The sequence below is a fragment of the Atheta coriaria genome, unplaced genomic scaffold (assembly GCF_025399875.1).
Source record: "Atheta coriaria isolate IRGN ID8LTWV9N9 unplaced genomic scaffold, Caltech_Dcor_3.1 hic_scaffold_4_pilon, whole genome shotgun sequence".
Lineage (NCBI taxonomy): Eukaryota > Metazoa > Arthropoda > Insecta > Coleoptera > Staphylinidae > Dalotia > Dalotia coriaria.
This window is the reverse complement of record NW_027045446.1, coordinates 2,741,217-2,762,976: the sequence shown is the minus strand read 5'-3', so window position 1 is coordinate 2,762,976 and position 21,760 is coordinate 2,741,217. Positions and strand designations below refer to the sequence as shown.

Here is a 21,760-nt window from a genome sequence, read left to right as displayed (position 1 = left end):
CTACCAAAGATACCCTCAACTTCCCACCATACCAGCATGTTATTTATTGTTTACAAAACGTCAAAAGTAAACTAACATCTTGTATTCTGAATAAAGAACCTCAGTTCGGTGCCTTACATCCGCGTAAATAATAGATATGAAAGCATATATTATATTACAAGTGTTCAAGAGTGTGTATATCATCTGATTGCGTCCAGGAATGTCTGCAATCCCATAAATCTCCTGCAGGCGAGGTTATGGCCGATACGGATTGTATCAGTGAAACTGCAAGCTCAATTTGCGACGAGGAAAGAGTCCGAAAACTCTTTCAAGCATGCGACGCAAATGGAGACGGCTACATAGACAGGTAAATCATAAGCAACACTTGTTTTATGTTAAAATGTATACTAATTAATTAATTTTTTCTTGCAGCCATGACTTGCTCACAGTCTGCAGGGAGCTGAGCCTTGAAGACTCATTAGATGAGCTCATGTTACAACTTGGTGCTGATGCTCAGGGTAGAATCTCCTATGAGCAGTTTTTGGAGAGGAGGTTGGCTCTGCGGCCGGAGATTGATGCCTTGAAGGGTACAAAACGCGAAAGTATCACAGAGGATAAACTAGACAGCTGGGAGTGGGACTCGGGGGCCAGGGACATGAGTCCTGTACCTAAATCATTAATAAGGAAGAGTCATAATTCAACAGAGGAAGATTTAAAGGTGAGATTATTTATTTTTTAAAATATGTAGTAACTTACATCGACGAAAGAGGGCGCTGCTGGCATGATTTGCGAAAAATACAAGTTAATATTTTGTTTTACAAAAAGTATTTAAAAACAATCACATAGCAACAGGAAAGCCATTCTATTAAATTCCATCAATAAATAACAATATTCCCACTCTTTTTACAACTTATAGGCTTTAAATCAGGTAGATATTTCTAAAAATCAACAAAAATCTATTGAATATATTGAAGTTGTGTTAAGGGTTGATACATGTTACCACCGGCATCGATAAGATGATGGTTGGAATCGCGCCGCCCCCGCCAGGAATAGTTACGCAATAGCAGCGGCCGCCTTCCGCCGCCCGCCGCAGTTCTGCAGTGTTGCGTTACCCACGGAGTCTTTCGGTCGCACGCCGGACGGGACGCTCTTCCCGGCTTTCGTTTACGTTTCCTTACACTACACGTTTTCGCCCGACATTTTATCTGCTTGCAATTTTCAACCACTTACCTTTGCTATCAGAAATGTATCAGAAAATCGATGAGTGATTGGAAAATTGCGCCGTGGATTGTGTGACGATGTAATATTTTCGGTGCGATTGTGTTTTGTGCGATTGTGAAATATTTTGATAATCGAATGAGGATTATGTAAAATAAAATGTTTAAAATGTTTTAAAGTAGATTTTAATGCATGATTTTTGTAATTTTTATGCTTGATGGTTTTATTATTTGCTAAATGCTGTAAAAATAATAATTTTGAAAAATTTAGCAATATTTTTTGGTAAATTTTATTAAATTTTAATTATCTTTGCTTATTTTGCTATGAAATTACTTTTACGACACTCTGCAGCTCCAAACTTCTCAATTACACGGATTAAACCCTTCTTTAATTACTTTTAATTGATTTTATTTCTTTTAAAGCTTGGAATCATAAAAAAAACTTGAAATTATCTACTTTTTCTAATTAACTTTAATAAAACACACATAAACACAACCTAATACACTTCCTACGCATATTTAACACTTGTATTTAATTTATCATTTATATTTATTCACTTTTATCGCTTGTTTTTTAAATTTAATTAATTCTGTGATGTTTGCATGTTTACCGAATTTAATACGACGCGAATGAATTAGTGTATTAGATGACAGTCGCGAAAAACTCCATGTAATGAATACAAACCCAATGAAAGCGATATTCCACGCGCCGGTGATGATCAACAGCGACTTATCCGAATAGAGTCAGGCTGGCGGGCACGCAGGTATCGCCAACGAACGCCGGCGATCAGAGTTGTCTGACGACCTACGTGTTTAATCCGGTGGACTCGTGCACACCCAGCCCCGAGCAGCTGAATTCGATACCGCAGGATGGTGTGCGCACGCCGGAAACATTGCGGGCGGGCAGCTCGCTCACCTACGACCGTAAATCGCTCGGCCACGCGAACTACATGGCCGAGTACGAGATTGAGCTGAAGGACCCGAAGTGCTACGGGCTGTATAATGGCGGCGGTGGTGATAACAATGAATACGGCCGGTTGTATACGATCAGCAAGGAGGAGCGCATGTATGATGAGCCGTTTGTGGGCGAACTACGCACGCGCTCCTGGCTTTGCTGTCCTGGCAGCCAACCGCGGCTGGACGTCGAGCAGCCGGCGTTGTTGGATAATAAACCGGCGATGACTGCTTCGGTGAAGGACCAGCCTATTTTACAGGCACCTCCGGCGCATCTGCTATGCACCATTGGATGCGTATGTAATTTTGTATCACCCTGTATAAAAATGTCCCCGTTAGAATTTGGAAACAAAAGATTTTGATGAAATGAAATGTCATTATGAAAGACATTTGCTATTAATGTCTTTGAATGACATTTGAAACACTCTCCCTTGGATTAATTACAAAACCGGTGTAACAATGGCGTCGGGAGACATATTAAGTATTGTATTTCCGGTTTGAGTTACATGGGAATGATACTTTATTCTTTGTCTTTCAAAATTGACTGATTTTATTCTAATTCAATTTTTTTGATTTTAGTTTATGCTTATTTGATATGAAAATAAATTGTTTCCACTTATTATCTATTAACATGCGACTGATACGTTTTGATACGCTGGTTTACTTCGCTGGCTGTGTGCCAATTGATATAAATCTAGGAGACAGACCAAGGAAGTTGAGCTGAGTAACAAATCGCGTTGTGAAAGAAATAAAAAATACATCCGCTGCGTTTATCCTGCGCTCGTGCCGGCTAAAACTAAAAAATGGCTACTTTTGCGTGCGTGCTATTAAATTTTATTATTTTCCTTATCTTTTCTATTTGTCGACGTGCATTTATTCATATTATTTTCATAAGATATGATTAAACTACAAAAAATGTTTCGTTTTCTTTGTAAAAGAAGAAAATTATTATTTTTTGATGTTTGAGACGTTCGGCGACGCCCAAAACACATAAAGTAAGAATGTGCGGCGCGAAACATGGTTGACCGGCTGGCTTAGTGTTTGATATAGGTCAGAACATAAAAACGATTTTCTTTTTCGTGTGCACTTCGAGCGACTTGTAAGTGTTATTGCTTGTTACTCGTCGGATTAATGAGTTCTACACACTTTTAGAACATTTCAGCACAACATAATGGAACGAGGAAGTTATACGCTTCTATTTAAAGATACTGCAAATGTGGAACATATACAAAGCATAAATTAATTGTAGAAAAACATCTGCATATTGAATATGTAGGAATGCGACTCGTCTAAAGTTCAATAGTCTTCAATTATATTTTATATTTTTATCATAAGTATAAATAAATAACTCTTATGATATGGTATTGTAGTTGATTTTAACGAGTTGCGGAGTTTTGTGATATTAGATGCGCTGTGAATGTGAGTTCAAAAATCGATTTTCCACAGGAATGACCTAGAACAGGGCGAAAGGCGCGACTAACCTACGCCAACCGCGCTTGTTTTCTATGGGAAACGCGAAAATTCACACTGGTATTAACATTAACACCTTTAATGAGATTTGCTTAACACCTGGAATTCGCTAAATAGCGAATTATTGGTTTTCAATATTCTACACACAAAAGTAGCATTTTTAGCAGAAATGTGTTTTTTTAAAGGGCGGAAATTATTTATGATTTTCCAAGCTCAATTGTTTTCAGCAAAAATCTCCGAAACCAATATTGATTTTTCTGTGTCTAATAAAACAACTCCTCAGTCGTTAAATTTTTTATTTTATATTTTATTTTTTGCTTGTTTTAGGAGCGTTTACAGCAACAATTAGACGATCAAGCGCAAAGGTATGAAGAACAACTCACAGAATTACATTCAGTAATTGCGGAGCTCACACGTAAACTCCATCAGCAGCGTGCCATGGCAATTGCAGAGGAAGACGAAACATCAGGTTAATATTATTTAAAAAAAAAACTTGTGTACACAGAACTTATTTACCTTTATTTGTTTGTTTTCCCCTAGAAGTTTGTACTAGTGTTCACGATGATTCGATTACCTGTCCTCTGGAAGTAAGCGAATTGGAACAAGGCGACCTCTCGGACATAGAAAACAAATTACCAGTAAGCACTTTTGATCTTCTTTTTTTTTTCTTCTAAACTTTTTGTGTTCTATGTTTATTTCATTGCTATCATTGTGCAGCTTTCCGAAAGTCCATTGGAGTTACCCGAACCAAAACTAACTTCGTCCCAACACACTCAGAATGCTTCCACATCGCCACACAGCGATCTAGTAGACGGTCTGAAACAAGAAATCGTCGCGTTGAAGACACAACTCATAGAATCCCAAACAAAACTGGCGCATGTAACACTATCGAATAATCTATGCCATACGGATGATGAGAATAAATGCCTGGAATCACCCGACTCGCACATAGAAACCGACTGCGATTCCAAGCAGCCGGAGCAGAAGGAGATTAAGTATGGAAATATCGTGCCTATTCACAAAGCAAACGTCAAGAATACGAGCAATTTCACTGGCAATAACGGCTGTGGTGTGCCAATTACGAAAATGGCGGAGCGGATAAAGTTGAAGCGCGCCACAGATGGCCAGCGCGTGGTTAATCCGAATGATCTGGTTAATGGTGACTTGTCGACTGTGGTCGCCGAGCATATTGTCGGGGATATTCTGAAGCAGTGCGATGTGCAGAGCGAGCGTCAGGCCATTGACATTGAGCTGCGACGATTGGGGACGAAACTGGAGCATGCAAGGTCTCAGAATTCCGTGTTGGCGCTGACTTTATCTGAAACTAAAGCACATTGTGATAGGTATTTAAATTTTAATGTTTTTGTATTGTTTTATTTATTGTGCGTTATTTTAGGCTAGCATTGTTGTGTGGTAAATATGAATCGAATGCAATTGCCCTTCGGTTAGCCCTGGGTGTGACGGACAGGACCATCGAGGCCTACGATGTGTTACTGGCGTTGTTAGAGACTGAAGTTGCTTTAAGAGAAGAAGTTTCTGGTAATTTACCTTCAAAAAACACAAAATTTTATGTTTTACTTTGAATTTGCGTTGCAGAATCTTTGGAGAATCGCTCCGCGGCGGAAACAGTTGCCCGTCAACTTCTTTCTCATCTAGATTCACATCAAAGCACTGATGTGTTGTTATCACCATGGCAAAACAACGTTTATGGCAGTCCCACAACAGAAAAGTATGTTTTATTACAATTTTGAACTTAAACACACAAAATTTCTATGATTTTGTTTCACAGTAATGATCCGTGGACAACTGATCACGAAAACAGACTGCGTGAACATGTTTCTCGCCTGAAAGCCGAGAGGAGCAACATTCAAGGCACCTACGTTGCTTTAGAATCAACGCAAATAGAAAACGCGCCCACGAGGGCTGCCAGTAGTCAGGAGTCACGGAAAATCGATCTGGAAATGGCGGTGCTCATGCAGGTCAATTGAATATTCAACTTTGATTGTTTTATTGTATGTGAGATACCTAATAATATTATGTTAAAGGAATTGATGGGCCTCCGGGAAGAAAAATCAGAACTTATTTCACGTCTATTCCTCATGGAGAAAGAAAAATCCGCAATGGAAGTAAAACTGAAATACGTCGAGGGACAGCAGCGGGCGCAAGGCGCTGCGTTGAAAAATTTACAAGGACAGCTCAAGGATACCGAAGCACTGTTATCTTTGGCATCACAAAATAGAGTATGAGTAACATTTGTATTCTATTCTAGTCTTATATTGCACTGGTGTAATAATAATGTTTATGTTGTTTATTAGGATAGCAGAGGTTATTCGGATGCTGAACATGCACAAGGCGTGGAATTGGAATTAATGCAGGCGTTGGCACGCGAAGCGCGGCTGAAAGTACGCCTGCAGGAACTGGTAAACACATTAGAGCAAGTCACCAAGAACGCCGAGGCGCGATTATTAGAAGGGCGAGAAATCGTGCAGGATCTCAATCATACTAATAGGTAATTATACTGGCACGTGCTGAATATTGATTGTGGAATGTCCCCGATTGCGTTTTGCAGCATTCTTGCCGAGACTGTAGATAGGAACAATAAAAAGTACCAAACAAAGTTTAAGAAAATGGAGCAGCAGATGATGGGTTTGGTTGAAAGACATGCCGCACAGGTAAAAATCAACATTTTAATTAAAAATTATATAAAATTATTGATTTGGTTGCAGATTCAAAGTTTACAACATAAAATAGCGTCTTTAGAGTCACCCACACCATGATGAGAGAATTTCTACAGTTCTGTTGCTGGTTAATGATTGCAATTGAGATATTAGAATGAAATTTTAATGTTTGCTTTGAATATACAAATATTCCTATGAAAATATAGCATTTTAGGCGTTGTCTGGAAACCAGGCGATGTCTTTTTAATATGAGAATAATTATTTAGCTTGTAATCAAATGAGGATGAATAGAAACTGCAGAATGTAATAGAATAACCGAAATATCATATCATCTTCGTTTGTCATCCGGAATATCAATGAACAGAAGCTGATATCTTATTACTTATTTCGGTTTAAAGGTGTACGTACGATGTACAGGCGAACAAAAGTTCTTTTACGTGCCAAAATATGTTATTAATTCACGCCTCTCGTTTATGATATGATATATATGATTATGAAGATGAATGCATTTATGTGTTGTGGTTGGCCTTATTTGTTTGAAACATGTACTGTGATTGGCAAATTAAATTAATTTAACATTATATAACAATGCCACGAAATACTTAAATGAAACAAACTGACATGACTGAATATAAATTTTAAACAAACTGTACAATTATTGTAATATGCATTAATATACGTATGGCCTTGCGTCGCATTAATTCACAAATATTACAATGCTATTACCACGATTTGTCTGTCCTGTAGAGGCAGATGTAATTTGAGTGAGAAGAGGAACCTAGGGAGCTGCAACTGGATTGTTTGACGACTGGGCGCGGAGCGCCTTGCGCACGACCCGCGAAAAGTGGAGGGGGCAGAGCAAAGGGAGAGAGGACCCTAGAGAACTGCGACATGGACTGCTGGACGACTCAGGCACGACTGAACGCACCGGGTGCTCGCCTTTTATACCCGCGGTTTTGCACACGACCCGCAAAAAGTGGAGGGAAGAAGAGTAAGATAGGTCAGCTGTCGCAGCGCGCACCTGCAACTTTCCCCACCACTTTTTGCGGGTCGTGTGCAAATCCTCGGGTATTATGGGCGAGCACACGGTGCCCTCCGCGTTCAGTCGTGCCTGGCTTGTCTAGGAGACCAGTCGTAGACCTTTAGGTTTCTCTTTTGTTGGAATCGCCAAGGGTCGTGCACTGGCGCCAGCTATTTGAAGGGGTAGTAACTACCACTGTTTTCTGCTAACTCGTAGCGTGGAATCTTTAAGGGCTGCTTACAATCCTTATTATTTAGGACATCCACCAATAGTTGTCGTTGGTTCAAAGTGCCGGAGCCTCTTTCTAAAACTTATTCATTGCTCGACTAAATGGTCCTTCACCAATAACGAAAAAAACACAAGGTGTAAAATTACCCCCAAAATGTAATGATTACATTTTTGAGATTGGGGGGCAAGCGGTGTTGGGGACGGATTGTCAAACTGATCGTTCTTATAGTTTTGCTCAAGTTATTAATGCCCTGCCAATCTAGTTTAAGACGCAAATCAAAGAAAATTTGCGTGTTTTAAATTCATTTTAGTTGAAAAGAACCATCTTAAAGAATCCTTCAGTAAAATTGTTACAAACACCCTTGTTGAAAGCTCCCTCTCGTCATAATACCGTCATTTTCTGTATTTGAATGCACTGCAGATTATCATCCCCTGCATCTCACAATTCCACAAATAAAATACAATTTAAATTTGATTTTTCTACGTTTTTATGAAAAACGTACCTAAAAATCACAAAATCAAACCATAATTTACTCTAATAGCAAAAAAAAATCTTCTGATTTTGTTTACTCCACGTGTCCCCATTCCGAAGTTAATGAATACGATTGCTACTTAATTAATAAAGCAGCGTTCTTAATGCGTTGGCCGCGCTAATGGAGTCTGTCAGATTAAAGTACACAGTCGTTGGGGTATTCGCTCATCGCCGCCGCTCACAGGTATGTAACGCACCCCTCCGCGGAATTCGTGTAACATTGTAACATTGCGAAACGCGCCCTCTCGCACGGTGCGGTACACATAATCGGCAAAACCGCCTGAATAATTGAAAGGGGTTAAAGTCTGGCCCGGCTGGCGCGGGGCGCGCACGCCGCCAGCCCGCACACGCGCATACACCACCCCCGCGCCGACTGGAGCGCGCGCGGTTTATAAATAAAGGTAACCGGAAGTACGATTGGTCTGCAGGGGGTCCGACACCGCCAATGACTATGTGTTTCCACGCCTGCCGCTAATCGGCGCCCGGCGCGTCGCGGCGCTCCCACAAATGTAAATTTGCAATTTTACAAATCCACACGACGTAAATTAACTAAATAAAAAACAAAAACAACTGCGCTTCTAACCAGAATACCACACGTCTGTAAAAAAACAACATTTCGACGCTTTTAAATAAAAAATAATAATTTTAAAGGAAAACAATCTGGAAAGCTCTGATTGAGAGAATATTTAGTGATAATTACGTGTCAGGTGTGTTGTACTTAGATTCAATGATTGCGATTTGACAAATGGGCGTTTCCTGTCGGCCTCTCCAACGAAAAGGGGATGAAATTTTCCTCTCCGGTCGCTCTCGTCGACTCATCAATCTCCCCACCACGCGTCGCCGTCAGGTGCCTCCGTGACAGCGGAGATTTTCACGAGCACCTCATATTTCCTGTTATCATCTTTCACGATAAAGACGCAATAATCTTCTTCGTGTGTTAATTGCTAATTTGTTCAGATTTTTCAAGTGCGAGCGGAAGCGTTTTACTGTAAAGTGAGTTATGAACCTTGACCAAGAAGTTCCAGCGGTTGCCAGTGATATCTCAAGAATAGTAAGTTTTTCTTAACTTTTTGTTTGTTATCACTGATTTTTATACTTGGATTTTATAATTTTCTGGAATTATGTTAAAATTTTAATGATTTTATGGAGATTTTATACAAAAACAAACAAAAACTTAAATTTAAAAACAAATTTTTTTATATTTCTTGGATTTTGAGTAATTTTTTGATATATTACCTATTAGTTTGTTTGTGTTATATTGTTCTAGAGGAATATTATTTTGCTTTCCTTGGAAAAATGTCTGAAAATGTTAAATTTTCAAAATTTAATTTCAATGTATATTTATTTTTACTTTTATTTGGTTATCACTGATTTTTAAACTTGGATTTAATATTTTTATCAAATGATGTTAAAATTTTAATGATTTTATGCACGTTTTTGGTAAAAACAATCCAAAAATTAAATCGACAAACAACATTTTTAATATTTTCTCTATTTCGAAAGATTTTTTATTTATTTTTTAATTTCTAGCATGAAATTCATTTATTTTCCGCGGATAATGTTTGAATTTTGCAAATTAAATTTCATTACCGAAAGTACCGCTACTTTTAAGTAATTGCCATTCGTAAACAAAGTTAATACACTTCAAATAAAAGAAAAACACAAAAAGAAAATCAATGCACCGTCGCTTGTTCGGCCGTTGTGCGGTTTGACAATGTGTCACGCTGGGGCGCGAAGAGAATAGGCTGAAAAGACCAATAGACAATTAGGTGTTGGACCAATTAAGGTAATGATACAATGACGCGACTTCTTTTAAGAGCTCACACATGTCGGCGCCGTCGAGTATTTGTGCTTGACACTATTAAGAAAATTACCAAAAATTTTCAAATACAAACAGAAAACACACAAAACACAACACAGAAAACGATACAATATAAAACGTAGTAGGTAATATTAATCATTTTTTTAATGATATGACTAACTCTTCATGTACAAAGTGTGTCAGTTTAACGTGTGGAGTGGCCACACCATTTAATTATCTAAGTCAACAGGGGCTGGCCTTACATTAGGGTTGTACTCGAACTTGTTTTATATTATTTTGCTTAATATCAGTTACTTACATGGTGAAAGTATTATAATCAGTATCAATTTACTGCAGGCAATTAAAAAGAAGCTATTTATGGAATTATAGACAAAAATTTTTATCTGGTAATATTAGTCACATTGTTGGTCATGTTAGAGAACATAACCTTATCGCGTAAAATGTTTTTTTTCCTCTTCTTGCTTGTATTCAAAATTTGTTTGATGTTTTAGTAGTTATTCTGATATTTTAGAGCGAAACAAACTAGTAAATTAAAAATCATTAAAACTGGTGCACAGGTTCATGAGTTATAGGTAACATAACCTGACCTATGTCAGACTACATAACCTTGTTGGAAAAAATGGTTTTTCCTTTCTACTTGTTTATACTTTGACTTTTTCCGACGTTTTAACAGTAAATTTGCTAATCAAGATGACCACACAGCCAACAAATTAAAAACTATGAGAATGGATCCAACCTTTCGTGAGTTATAAGTTGCATAACCTCAAATATTACACAGATCATGTACAAAAAGAGATTAGAAGTGAAGAAATGACTGAAACTCTTTAAAAAGGATATCCTGTGATTTAGTTCTGAATATATATATATAAAAGGATATCTAAACATAGCATATGCACACTCTGAAATAAACCAATCTGCATTCAATTGAACATTTTTATATTCGCGAAACTTTACTTTACCGCGACACCCCGCACATCCGCAATCGAAAGTAAACGTTTCAGAAATTACGCCGCCGTAATTCGATTTGGTTGCATTAGGCGGCTGCAACATCGTCGCGCTGAAACTGGGGGCAACTGTTGCTCGACGCAGCTTTACAAATATTGCAAAGATGTGTCGATTTATCGCAAGTAATCTTAAATCGCGTCTCTACTTCTTAAATCAGGAAATTGGACAATTTTGCCGTCGTTCGCGGTGGCATTTTATATTCGTGTATTGCCGAATTTATTTCTACGTTTTCTATATTGACTTTCAGATTTATTTCAGGATAAACTCAATTGTAGTTTAATAAAATATCAGAACATCGGAAACATAACCTGTAATAACAGCTATCAACTCATCACTAACGTCACTTAACTGATTGAGTGTAAAGGGAGTAAAACTAACTATAGGCAACTTTATTTTCACTGTTTTTACGGATTTGACTCAATAAACGACACGTTTTTCGTGTTTTTAACTCAACATTGACGTCATAAGCATCGTCAACAACGTCAACAATTCATAAGGTTGAAATAACAGAAAATATGACACATAACCTCTAATCACTGCCACAAACTCACCAGAGGAGAGAAACTAACTATAGGCAACTTAATTGTTTTTGTTTTTTTACGGATTTGATTCAAAAATCAAGTTTACCATGTTTTTAACCTAACTTAACTGAAACTAACCTAAATTTGGCACTTTTTGAATTCCAGGGAACTATTTTTGGTACATCGTTGGGCCCGTCCTGCTATCAACAACACATCGAACACTACAAACCAACGTCCAGCCTAAACCCGGGTAAATTGAAAGTAATCCTTGTTTGTTTGCATTATATTCATATTAAAATTCGCTATTTTCGGTGGAAATTTCGAAGCGTTTTGTTTTTTTGCCTGTTTTTGTATGGTGCGTGCATTATAGATGATGTACTCTTGTTACATGTTGCAGGGCCGTTCCCAGCGGACTGGAGAGAACCCTGGCATCATGAAGGTAAGTAATACAGCGTAACAATGTTAATAATTAACGAGCCTAAATGCGAACCATTTAACCCCTCGCGATTACCAATCTGCGTATGCTTTCGACTTCTTTATTCATGATGCAGCATACAACGCATTCAAACATTTAAATTCCAAACGAGAATTTAATTTAGGCACAACACATAAAACAAAAATAATAAACCGATATTCATTTAATACACAAAATGGCCGAATATGACAAACGTAACCTCACTTAACAAAAATTGTAAAAATTGTTTCAGGTAATAGTTGCGAAACGGATGATAGTGAGCAGTACGTGCCAGATACCAACTATAATTCATCATTTGCATTAAATCCAGGTGAATATATTTAATAATTAAATAATTTTTTATTAATTACAGTAGAGTCCGGTTATAATGACATCGAAGGGAATTGACAAACACGTCATAATAAGCGGACGTCATACAAAGCGTTTTAAGAAATGAAAACCCTCTTTTATGTAAATATGTACATATACATATATATTAAATCAATATCAAAATTGCACGTAATCAGCACATTATAACACATATAAGTGTATTTTTTACTGCAAGTAATCTGTAATTTTTGTCTGCTTTTGTTTTTTCATTTAATTAATTTTCTTGTGATTTTCGAAGCCTCCTCGGTTTCAAAACATTTGAATTGAACGATTGCTTAATGCGGTTCTTGTTTTCTAAAAAGCATTGAGATTGTCGAATGACCCACGCCAAATTCGGATTAATGGAAAATACGGATTAAGTCGTGGTCAAGGTGCTGCTGCCCGAATGCTTATATTTATTATTTAAGCATTTGGTCTTTCCGATAATAAATACATAAAAGTAATTTGACAATCATAAAAGAAATGTAGCAATAAATATAAAAAGTTCGCCACGTGTCGAACGTCGTCGGGTATCAACGAACATTACCGGAGGTGTAAAGAATCATGTTGGTCATTATAACCGGACATAATCTGTTAAAAATGGGTCATAATAAGCGACATGTCACTGTAAGCGAAGTCATTATATCCGACTTTTTTATACAGAATTTTATATGAAAACCAAACTTGGTAGTGTAGGTACGTCATAATAACCGGTTGGTCAATATAAGCGGAGTCATACTAAACGGATTCTACTGTATTTACATGTTCTACTTAATTTAAGTACTGATGCCGTACAAGTTTGTTTCTAGTCAAACCTGTTAATGTATTGGTTCCATGGTGTAATGGTTAGCACTCTGGACTTTGAATCCAGCGATCCGAGTTCAAATCTCGGTGGAACCTACGTTTTTCTGCTTTTAATTTAATTCGCATGGATTTTTTACATGTGCCGTCTATTGCGGGCGCCTATAGAAGATTATATAATCGATCGGCCGATTCCCCCGGGCGTTTATCGTCGTAACGCCGTCACGTATTAAATCCGATAATTTTTAAAATTCTTAAACAAACACTTACATATTGACACAGGGGAACAGCATCGGTGATTAAAAATGATCGCCGCCGGCAGGTCGACTTTTATTAGTTTCAGCGATTAAATCATTCCCTCCGAAAAATATAATACTATATACAGGGTGTGATTGAATACAAAATTGTGATTATTTAAGATTAGGTTAGTTTACTTTGGTTTTACATCCAAACCTAACCTCAATTGAATGCCTTTAGTTTTGAATGCTTGTATTACCACGCCATTCTTGGCGTGTCACTGTTGCCAACATAAAGGAGAGCGCTTCGCCACCCGCTGTGAACCGAGTTACGCGCCGCAGAAAATCTCCACAGCGCTGAATGGATGTTGGTTACTTTCAAAGCTGCAAAAGAAAGTTTGACAGGTGATCTTCCAGCGCAGCGTGCACTCATTCGATTCATCTTCCTCCAAAGAGTCGAAAGTCAATAAGTGAATGCCTCACATGTTAACCAACTGATTATGACAACCATTCAATTTCAATTTCTTACACACAACGAAATCAAAATTGTTTCAGGTGTTTTAAGTTTAAAACCCGAGACGAGCACGGCCATGACTGAAATCATACATAACCTTAGCAAATCGCACCACCATCACTATGGCCCTCCACCGATTCCACCGCCATCTTATGGTGAACACTTTGACGGCATCTATGCAACCACCTATCAGACTAATGGCTGCTTTTATACGAATTTCTGCAATCGCAATACATCAGCACCTGCGTCAACAGCACATGATCATCAGAACACGTTGAGTCATCCCTTAATGCCGCTGATAAAAGAAGAACCAACGGAACGAGATTATCCAGGTTTGTGATATGTTGCAGATCATGTAGATGTTGAACCATGAATCAATATTGATTGCGTGCATACACGAGATTTAATCCAAGTTAAATATTAGTTTGTTGTTCGATTATTGTAGGCAACTTTGGTGGTAATATCAGTTGAAGGCGGGAACTGTGAAGCTGTGTGTCTTATCAATATCAACTGCCATTTAGGGATAGGGTTGATAAATTAATCGTTTGTTTGTGTTTGAATGCTTGCGTACATAAGTTAGGGGTACCTTTTAGCGGTTTAGCATGGATTTGCTTCGGGTTATGTTCCATGTATATTAACCCCAGTGGGGGAGTGGGGGTCATGCGATACGCACGAGGGGAGGTTTGATAGACGCAGATAATCGATGTCTAATTAATGAAGTGGTATGGAGTGAAGTAGTATAGAAAATGCCAGTATCATTTTTTTCGTTTGTTTTAATAAATTGGTTAAAAACTAATGGAAAACAATGAATTAAAATATGTCTGACTTTGAGATTACGAACTCAACTTTAATTACAGCAATTATTTTATAAAAATTGAGTTCAATTAAAAATTAATTAGTAAAAATTGTGTTTTTGTGCGTTTTTTGCTTTTAAATGTAGATTTAACTACAGAAATCGATGTTTTTGTTAAAAAAAATATAATACTATGAAACATCCTGTATAAATTCATAAAAAAATTCTTTTTTAATCTTAGAAGAATCAATTTTGATTTTCAATAGCACCGCCGTGTGTTATTATTATGATTAAATTGAAGTGGGGAGTCTTCACTCCTCGTTGCAGAAGGCATGCAAATTATGTCACGTACAAGCGTACGGAGCCACGCCAAATAAAATGCGGTTTGTTGGCATATTGTGTGGAGTGCCATGTATAAAATCAATGAGAATAAAACTCATAGCTTCATTCACATATTCACTTAAATGCATAATCAATATTAGTACCGATAATAAAGAACGTAATTTTTCTTATAAACGCGAAGTCAAAGCATAGGACAATATTTACACTATGCAACCCACTCAACATAATTCGTAATATTTGCAGGTCAAAATGAGGTTTGTGTAAAAGATAAAGCAAAAGAGAACTCGTCAGATACACGGCAGACGAGTAATTCAACACAAGCTACTGTAACAAATGCATCGCCCCTGCTACAGAGCACAGGACGGCGGGGATCGCTGCAGTTGTGGCAGTTTTTAGTGGCGCTACTGGATGCGCCGGATGCTTCAGCGGGGTGTATTGCATGGACTGGCAGGGGGATGGAGTTTAAACTAATCGAACCAGAAGAAGTAAGAATAAACAAAATAAATTATAACAAGTGTTTTTTGTTTTAAATCATTATAACAAGCCGAAAATGAAAGAAATCATGAATGTGACTGTAACCTCAACTTTGATCTTGAATAACTTTTGAAACAGTAAAGTTAGCAAAAAATCATAAAAGGTCATTTTTGTAGAGCGTTAAATTTCCTACAAGAATATGTTATGCTTTAACCAAGAAATTAATTCATTGATGAGTTACAAGGTTTCAAAGATACAAAAGAATATCTCTCATGTTATTTTCATTTAAAACTTTAGATGTCGTATAGATTGAGCTACTATTAATATTAAGAGCTGAAATTTGGTAGGAATTCTTTTCTATATTCAAATATAAAACGGAAATAAATGATATTAGTGATTACATTACCTCAACACGGACCAAAAAACGTTTTTAAATAGCATATTCATATGTTAATAGGTAGCAAGACGTTGGGGAGCCCAAAAAAATCGGCCAGCAATGAACTACGATAAGCTAAGCCGTTCTCTACGATATTATTACGAGAAAGGAATAATGCAGAAAGTGGCCGGCGAAAGATATGTATATAAATTCGTTTGTGATCCGGACGCTTTGTTCAACATGGCGTACGGCACACACCATTCCGATGTATCAACCTCACGAGTACATCATTCCACTCACCATCACCACCACTACAGCGCACGCAGTGACAGCGCGACAAAAACCGAATCCACTCACCATTTACCGTACACCGACATGCTCAACTTTTATAATTGCGGAATTGCACACCCTTACCATTACTTCCAGGATCCTTCAAAGCATCCAAAGTATACCACATAAGCATAATCAAAACGCGAATAACCTTAAAGCGTTTCATTTTCTCTTTGTTAAAATTGTGATCTTTTCAATTGTGATTTGCTAAGAATGATTTCGAAACTTGTACATTCATTCTGTATATCATATGTTCATGTACAAGATGTAAAATGATAATATTGTAGAAATAATAATAAAATCTGTAACAGAAATGCATTGCAAGTTAGTACATCTGGTAAAAATAAATATATTTCTTACATAAATGAAAACCTTATCATCTAAGTGTTTACATTTACATTGATATGGCAACTTAAATAAAGAAATCAGGAATTACATGTTAACCAATACTCTTGAACCTGTGATTATCCAAAACTATAACTAGTCAAACCTTTCTTCTTGATGGCTGCTGATACAGCAGCACTAAGGAACTGATCGTCATTGTCAACAGACTCAATTGCGACTGGAGTATTATTAGCTGTTCGAAATGCAGCAGTCTTGTGGCTTGTGGTGGCATCAGTTGGTTTTGAATGAGATTGTAATGCTGGTGCACTTGTCTGCAGACCATGTGATTGAATTGCCATTAGAATACCTTCATCTTCAACTTGTTCATCATTTTCGAGGTCTTCCATTACATCACTGTCAAATGGTGCAATTTTCCACATTTCAAGCAATGAGTTGATGGTGTTGTCTATATATCCCTTTGCCATCTGACTGGCTTGCCATTGCTCCAGGTATTCATCCTGTGTGTGATTGTTGGGCATTACCAGAGTGATTGGTACAGTTTTGTCTATGCGAGTTGTTGGTTGATTGTTGGAGTATGGAATGTTTTCCAGATCGGAGTCTGTGTCTGATGAATGATTGCTGCAGGCTGAATGCAATGGTGTTGATTGTTGTTGGCTGGCGCTGGATTTGAGGTGGTATTTGCCTTTGAGTTGCCAGATATAACGCGCTTTCTTGAAGGGCCGTTCTTGATCCAGGTCAGCTTTGGACGAAGAGAGTGTCTTGGGACGACAGGTCGTGGAAGATTCGCCACAGTGGCGGCTGGTGACTTGGTTGGCGCTCGTTGCGTGCATTTTCTGTGAAATCTACTGTTTTGGTGCAGGATAAACAAACACCTTTTTCTTTGACCGAGTTGGGCATATATAGTCTTGACGTACGATCGATACACGCCAAAACATCTGCTTATGAGTGTGTATGTCGTTTGACGTATGAATTGGAGAGCAAATATACAAATTCAAATGAAAAACAAAATATTGAATGTTTAACTATGGATAAAATTGGTTGTTTAATGTTTAAAGTTATTATTACTTACAATATTGATAAAAAATATCAATAAATATTAGAAATCCTTTTGTTTTGCAATCAAGGACGTATGTTTACAAGGACTTTTAAGTAAAATTTAATAAGTTTGCTTTAAAATATTGGAATTTATCTTATTTCAAATAAAAATCAATGTCTTACTCTTTACCTATGAAGATTCCATATCAAATGATAAGGTGTCGACTGATAAATGTATTGCCAATAAGTGCATTGCTGCGCCATCTAGGAGAGAATCATAATAAGAACAAACAGAATTACGTTTAAACATAAACAAAAATTGGTTTAATTTGTTTACTTTACGCTAAGGCATGCTGTGAGTCATCGTAAATTGCAAATTACGCATAATATAATCATATCTAAACTAATTTTCTTAATTGTCCACACTCGTACTAGATCAATATTGATAATATCATCAAATTTTGCTCCAAAAACTGCAAAAAGGTTTGAAAATTTATGTTTTCATGAACAATTTACCGCAATCTCACACAAAAACAAAGATTATAAACCTTTCATTCAACTTTCTTGTCAATTTCATAAATAAACTCAAAGTTTTCAACTAAGACAAAACATTTTCTGCTTCCAGACAAGATAATGGTTGCATGAAACAGCATTTATTTATTTATATATTGATACGATTACAAATCTATTTATTATTTGTGTCTGCCTTTTACACATGTGCGACCCACATCACATAAAAGTGTAGCCATACACTTTTTGCTAATAAAGTAGTAAATATTATGCCTCAAAGTTCAACCCGCACGATCTACCCGTTGATGACTAGAATGAGTTGACCATTAATGTTCTTATCGCTGCTTAAATGACCTTTGCTACCTTAAGTAAAATGTATAAGACCGACATTGTCCCAATAGTGATCATTCATCACAACCGCGAGAGTCTTCACTCAAGACGATGGAAAATTTCATCTTAAATGGCGGTATTGCCGAAATCGGAAACGCTGGTGAAGGAATTGGGGAAATCTTCTTCAACACATTGAAGAAACTCAAAGACAACAAAAACACGTTAATAGTAAGTTTCAAAATTTGAATTTTTAGATAATTTTAATATTTTTATCTGAAATTACAGTTTGACGATGCTACAAAGCAAGAATATTCAGCTGCAGATGTTTACTTGAATAGTATTCGAGCTGCATTACGTCTTCATGCTTTAGGAGTAAGGCAAGGAGATATGATTGGAATTGTGTCTGAAAATCGCGTTGAATACATCTGGACCGCCATTGGATGCTTTTATTTAGGAGCCACCATCAATCCACTAAATCCTGACTATGTCACAAGTAAGAATTTTATTCAATTGCGATTAATATTTTAATAATATTAATTTTAAATTGTTTTGTAGGAGAAATAAAGCATGCGTTCGAAATATCCCGTCCAAGGTTCGTCATCGTCGAATGTGATAAGGTTTCACGCGTGTCCGAAGCCAGCAGTCAGCTAAAACATGTCCCCACGTTGATAACTTTTGAAGACTTCCAGGGTGAAGTAGATAACGACGAGAAACTAAAGATTGTATCATCAGATCCCCTGAAAAACATCGCTTTGGTTTTGTGTTCATCTGGGACCACTGGTTTACCTAAAGGAGTGTCCCTGTCACAGGAAGCAATTAAAAACTGTTTGTATCATGTTAAGTAAGTTGTCTTCTTGATGATAGAGTATAAAAACATGTTTTAATATTGTTTTCAATGTTTTAGTGCACAAATTGGTTTCGGTATCGATGAAAAAGAAACACTCATTGCAGTGTTACCATTCTATCACATTCTGGGATTATTATCTGTCATGGCGAGCATACTTTACCAAGCAAAAGTGATAGTAATGCGTAAATTCAAACCGGATGCGTATATAAAAGCAATAGAACAACACAAAGTGACAAAGTTGTTCATAGTACCACCATTAGCGTTGTTTTTGGCAAAGGCACAAGTTGAGTTTGATTCATCAAGCATTAAAGATGTGATTTGTGGAGCAGCTCCTCTAGGTCCCGAAGGACAAGTCGCCCTGGAGCGTAAACTCGGCGTACCAATTCGACAAGCCTATGGAATGACTGAAGCCTGTGCGATTAGTTTAAGTCCACGTGATGGCTGCCCACCAGGAAGTGCAGGAGCATTGCTTGTTAATGTAGAAGCAATTGTTAGGGATTTATGCACAGGACAGTCTTTAGGTCCTGGACAAACAGGTGAATTATGTATGAAATCACCTTGTCTCATGACTGGTTATCTTCATAATGAACAAGCTACCAAAGAAGCGTTTGATGGAGATGGTTTTCTTCGAACTGGAGATATTGCTTATTATGATGATAAAGGATTTATTTTTATTGTGGATAGACTCAAGGAATTGATCAAATACAAAGGTTTTCAAGTGCCACCCGCGGAAATAGAGGATGTCTTAATGACGCATGAAGAAATCAAAGATGCGGCTGTTGTTGGAATACCAGACGAACGCGCTGGTGAATTAGCGCGTGCTTTTGTTGTGAAATCAGAAGGGAGCGGATTAACACCGGAATCTGTTCAGGAATGGGTGGCAAAACATGTTTCAATGGCGAAACGTTTACATGGAGGAGTAGTATTTGTCTCCTCAATACCTAAAAGTACAGCAGGGAAGATTCTGCGAAGGGAACTCAAACAAATGGCTCAAAATAATTAAAAAAGACTTTATTCATACTTTTATCTTATTCTAAGTTAATATTATTCTGTACGTTTAAGAGCCTGTGGCTGCCAGATCTTTTTCCTTTCATAATACTTAATAACTGCTTCAGGACACTTTTGATTTGCTAGTGTAGCTGGAATCAAATCAGCTTCCTGGCAGTCTTTGAACATTAATAAAAACATAAGTTCACCGCATGCATCTGTAGCCCCAATAATTCTATCAACTTCCAAGCCTCTTTTAAATCCTCTTGGTCGGTTATCCTCTAAAACAGGCTTTTCTTTCTCACTGGTTGTGGTTGCTCCAGTTGTCAATTCAACTTGTGGTTGTTTTACTGAATCCTCAAAGGCTTGGATTAATTCTGGACAGTCTAGATTACCTTCAGGTTCCCATGTGTTGTCTTCACTAGAATGTGAAACAAGACTTGAACTAGTTACATACAAACTGTATCATTTTAAGCATACTTCGAGTATCCTTTCCATTTCAGCAAGTATTCCACTTTGCCATTGTGAAAACGCTTGTCGAGAATCTTTTCCACTGAATATTCTTCATCGGTGTCGTCTCCTTGTTTCCGTGTTGTAGGCCGGTCTGAAATTTTAACATTAATATGTGTTTTTTAGGTAATATATTAAGTTTTACCACGAGCCATTTTATTGTACGTTTCGGACGCCGTTTTGTTATATGTACGTGAACTTAATGAAAGAGTAACCTTGGAACATGTGTGAAGGCTTGTTTTCATAAATATTTCATATAATGAACACTAGGTTACGCTAGTTGGTGGTTTTGAACCAAAATTGATTTGTGTTATCTTGTTTTGTTATTGAATGTGCATACAATAAGATATGAACATTCCCCATGCTATGCACGTTATACTTTCACTGCAACAGTCAAATAAGTTGTATTTTTGCTTGAATAAAATGGTTTTACATATATTTATTACTACATTAGCCTATTGTTGAGGTTATGTATATTTTTTAATACTTTAAAATATTAATAATTTGAGAATGCAAACCAAAAGTATTTGAATTTGTGTTAAAATTTGTTCCGTAAAACAATACTCTATTTACGCCTTTCGTTTCCTGTTTTCATCACGTTATTTTGTAAAAATAACATCGACACATCACGAAACAATTCGTTTTTAAATCGTGCTTTGATGTGGTAATAAGTTATTTCTAACACATATTTGAATTTTTAATCGCATAACAATTGTTTGTTCGTGCAATCAATTTCAACACGAATAATGCGAATAGTTTCCTTTCGTGCAATTTTTAACAATTTTCAATTATTCACGCTTGCAACTAATGAATTTTCGTGTTTTTGTGTTCTATTTTTACATCTAAGTAAATTAAAATTATGTAATTTATTCTTTTGCAAATTAAACAAAATTCTAATTGCTTCGTAATGAAATATTAAAATGAACAGAAATCATGTAAAGTTTTCGATGAACCGACAGCTGTTTTCGTACTTTTCAATTTCGTTGTGTTTTGTTGTTAAATACGAGCCGTGCAGGCACGTGCTTCGCATTCCGCCCGCTTTGAAAGTGAACAAAAAGCGAGCGAAACGCACCCGCAAAA

The 21,760-nt window shown here is 37.0% G+C and overlaps 5 protein-coding genes and 1 non-coding gene across 9 annotated transcripts; 4 read left to right on the top strand and 2 right to left on the bottom strand.

Annotated features, from left to right (window-relative positions):
* Positions 1 to 34: 34 nt before the first annotated feature.
* On the top strand, positions 35 to 7,007 carry LOC135790491 (colorectal mutant cancer protein). Of its 4 annotated transcripts, none has more exons than XM_065300711.1 (12): positions 35 to 346; positions 412 to 697; positions 3,948 to 4,089; positions 4,164 to 4,258; positions 4,338 to 4,963; positions 5,017 to 5,159; positions 5,217 to 5,349; positions 5,410 to 5,599; positions 5,666 to 5,860; positions 5,936 to 6,129; positions 6,190 to 6,292; positions 6,347 to 7,007. In XM_065300711.1, the coding sequence occupies exons 1-12, from the start codon at positions 237 to 239 to the stop codon at positions 6,395 to 6,397; spliced, it is 2,268 nt and encodes a 755-aa protein (XP_065156783.1). In that variant the 5' UTR covers positions 35 to 236; the 3' UTR covers positions 6,398 to 7,007. The 4 variants fall into 4 exon arrangements, with proteins under 4 accessions (XP_065156783.1, XP_065156782.1, XP_065156784.1 ...); XM_065300710.1 differs by having other exon boundaries at positions 4,161 to 4,258; XM_065300712.1 differs by lacking the exons at positions 35 to 346; positions 412 to 697 and adding exons at positions 961 to 1,346; positions 1,836 to 2,446 and having other exon boundaries at positions 4,161 to 4,258.
* A 1,986-nt stretch (positions 7,008 to 8,993) lies between these two features.
* LOC135790979 (ETS translocation variant 1-like) lies at positions 8,994 to 16,324 on the top strand. The gene is made up of 7 exons (XM_065301283.1): positions 8,994 to 9,130; positions 11,593 to 11,677; positions 11,825 to 11,866; positions 12,135 to 12,212; positions 13,843 to 14,133; positions 15,180 to 15,421; positions 15,868 to 16,324. The coding sequence occupies exons 1-7, from the start codon at positions 9,080 to 9,082 to the stop codon at positions 16,243 to 16,245; spliced, it is 1,167 nt and encodes a 388-aa protein (XP_065157355.1). The 5' UTR covers positions 8,994 to 9,079; the 3' UTR covers positions 16,246 to 16,324.
* On the top strand, positions 13,079 to 13,150 carry TRNAQ-UUG (transfer RNA glutamine (anticodon UUG)). Its single transcript has one exon. It is a non-coding gene; the product is annotated as a tRNA-Gln (tRNA).
* A 125-nt stretch (positions 16,325 to 16,449) lies between the features above and the next one.
* On the bottom strand, positions 16,450 to 17,490 carry LOC135790981 (uncharacterized). The gene has a single exon (XM_065301284.1). The coding sequence runs from the start codon at positions 17,289 to 17,291 to the stop codon at positions 16,581 to 16,583; it is 711 nt and encodes a 236-aa protein (XP_065157356.1). The 5' UTR covers positions 17,292 to 17,490; the 3' UTR covers positions 16,450 to 16,580.
* A 904-nt stretch (positions 17,491 to 18,394) lies between these two features.
* Positions 18,395 to 20,383, top strand: LOC135790622 (uncharacterized). The gene is made up of 4 exons (XM_065300897.1): positions 18,395 to 18,564; positions 18,622 to 18,829; positions 18,892 to 19,177; positions 19,241 to 20,383. Exons 1-4 carry the CDS (start codon positions 18,448 to 18,450, stop codon positions 20,184 to 20,186), a joined length of 1,557 nt encoding a protein of 518 aa, XP_065156969.1. The 5' UTR covers positions 18,395 to 18,447; the 3' UTR covers positions 20,187 to 20,383.
* Positions 20,180 to 20,982, bottom strand: LOC135790623 (chromobox protein homolog 3-like). Its single transcript, XM_065300898.1, has 3 exons — positions 20,826 to 20,982; positions 20,651 to 20,774; positions 20,180 to 20,591 (listed from the first exon to the last, which is right to left on the bottom strand). Exons 1-3 carry the CDS (start codon positions 20,923 to 20,925, stop codon positions 20,228 to 20,230), a joined length of 588 nt encoding a protein of 195 aa, XP_065156970.1. The 5' UTR covers positions 20,926 to 20,982; the 3' UTR covers positions 20,180 to 20,227.
* Positions 20,983 to 21,760: the final 778 nt, after the last annotated feature.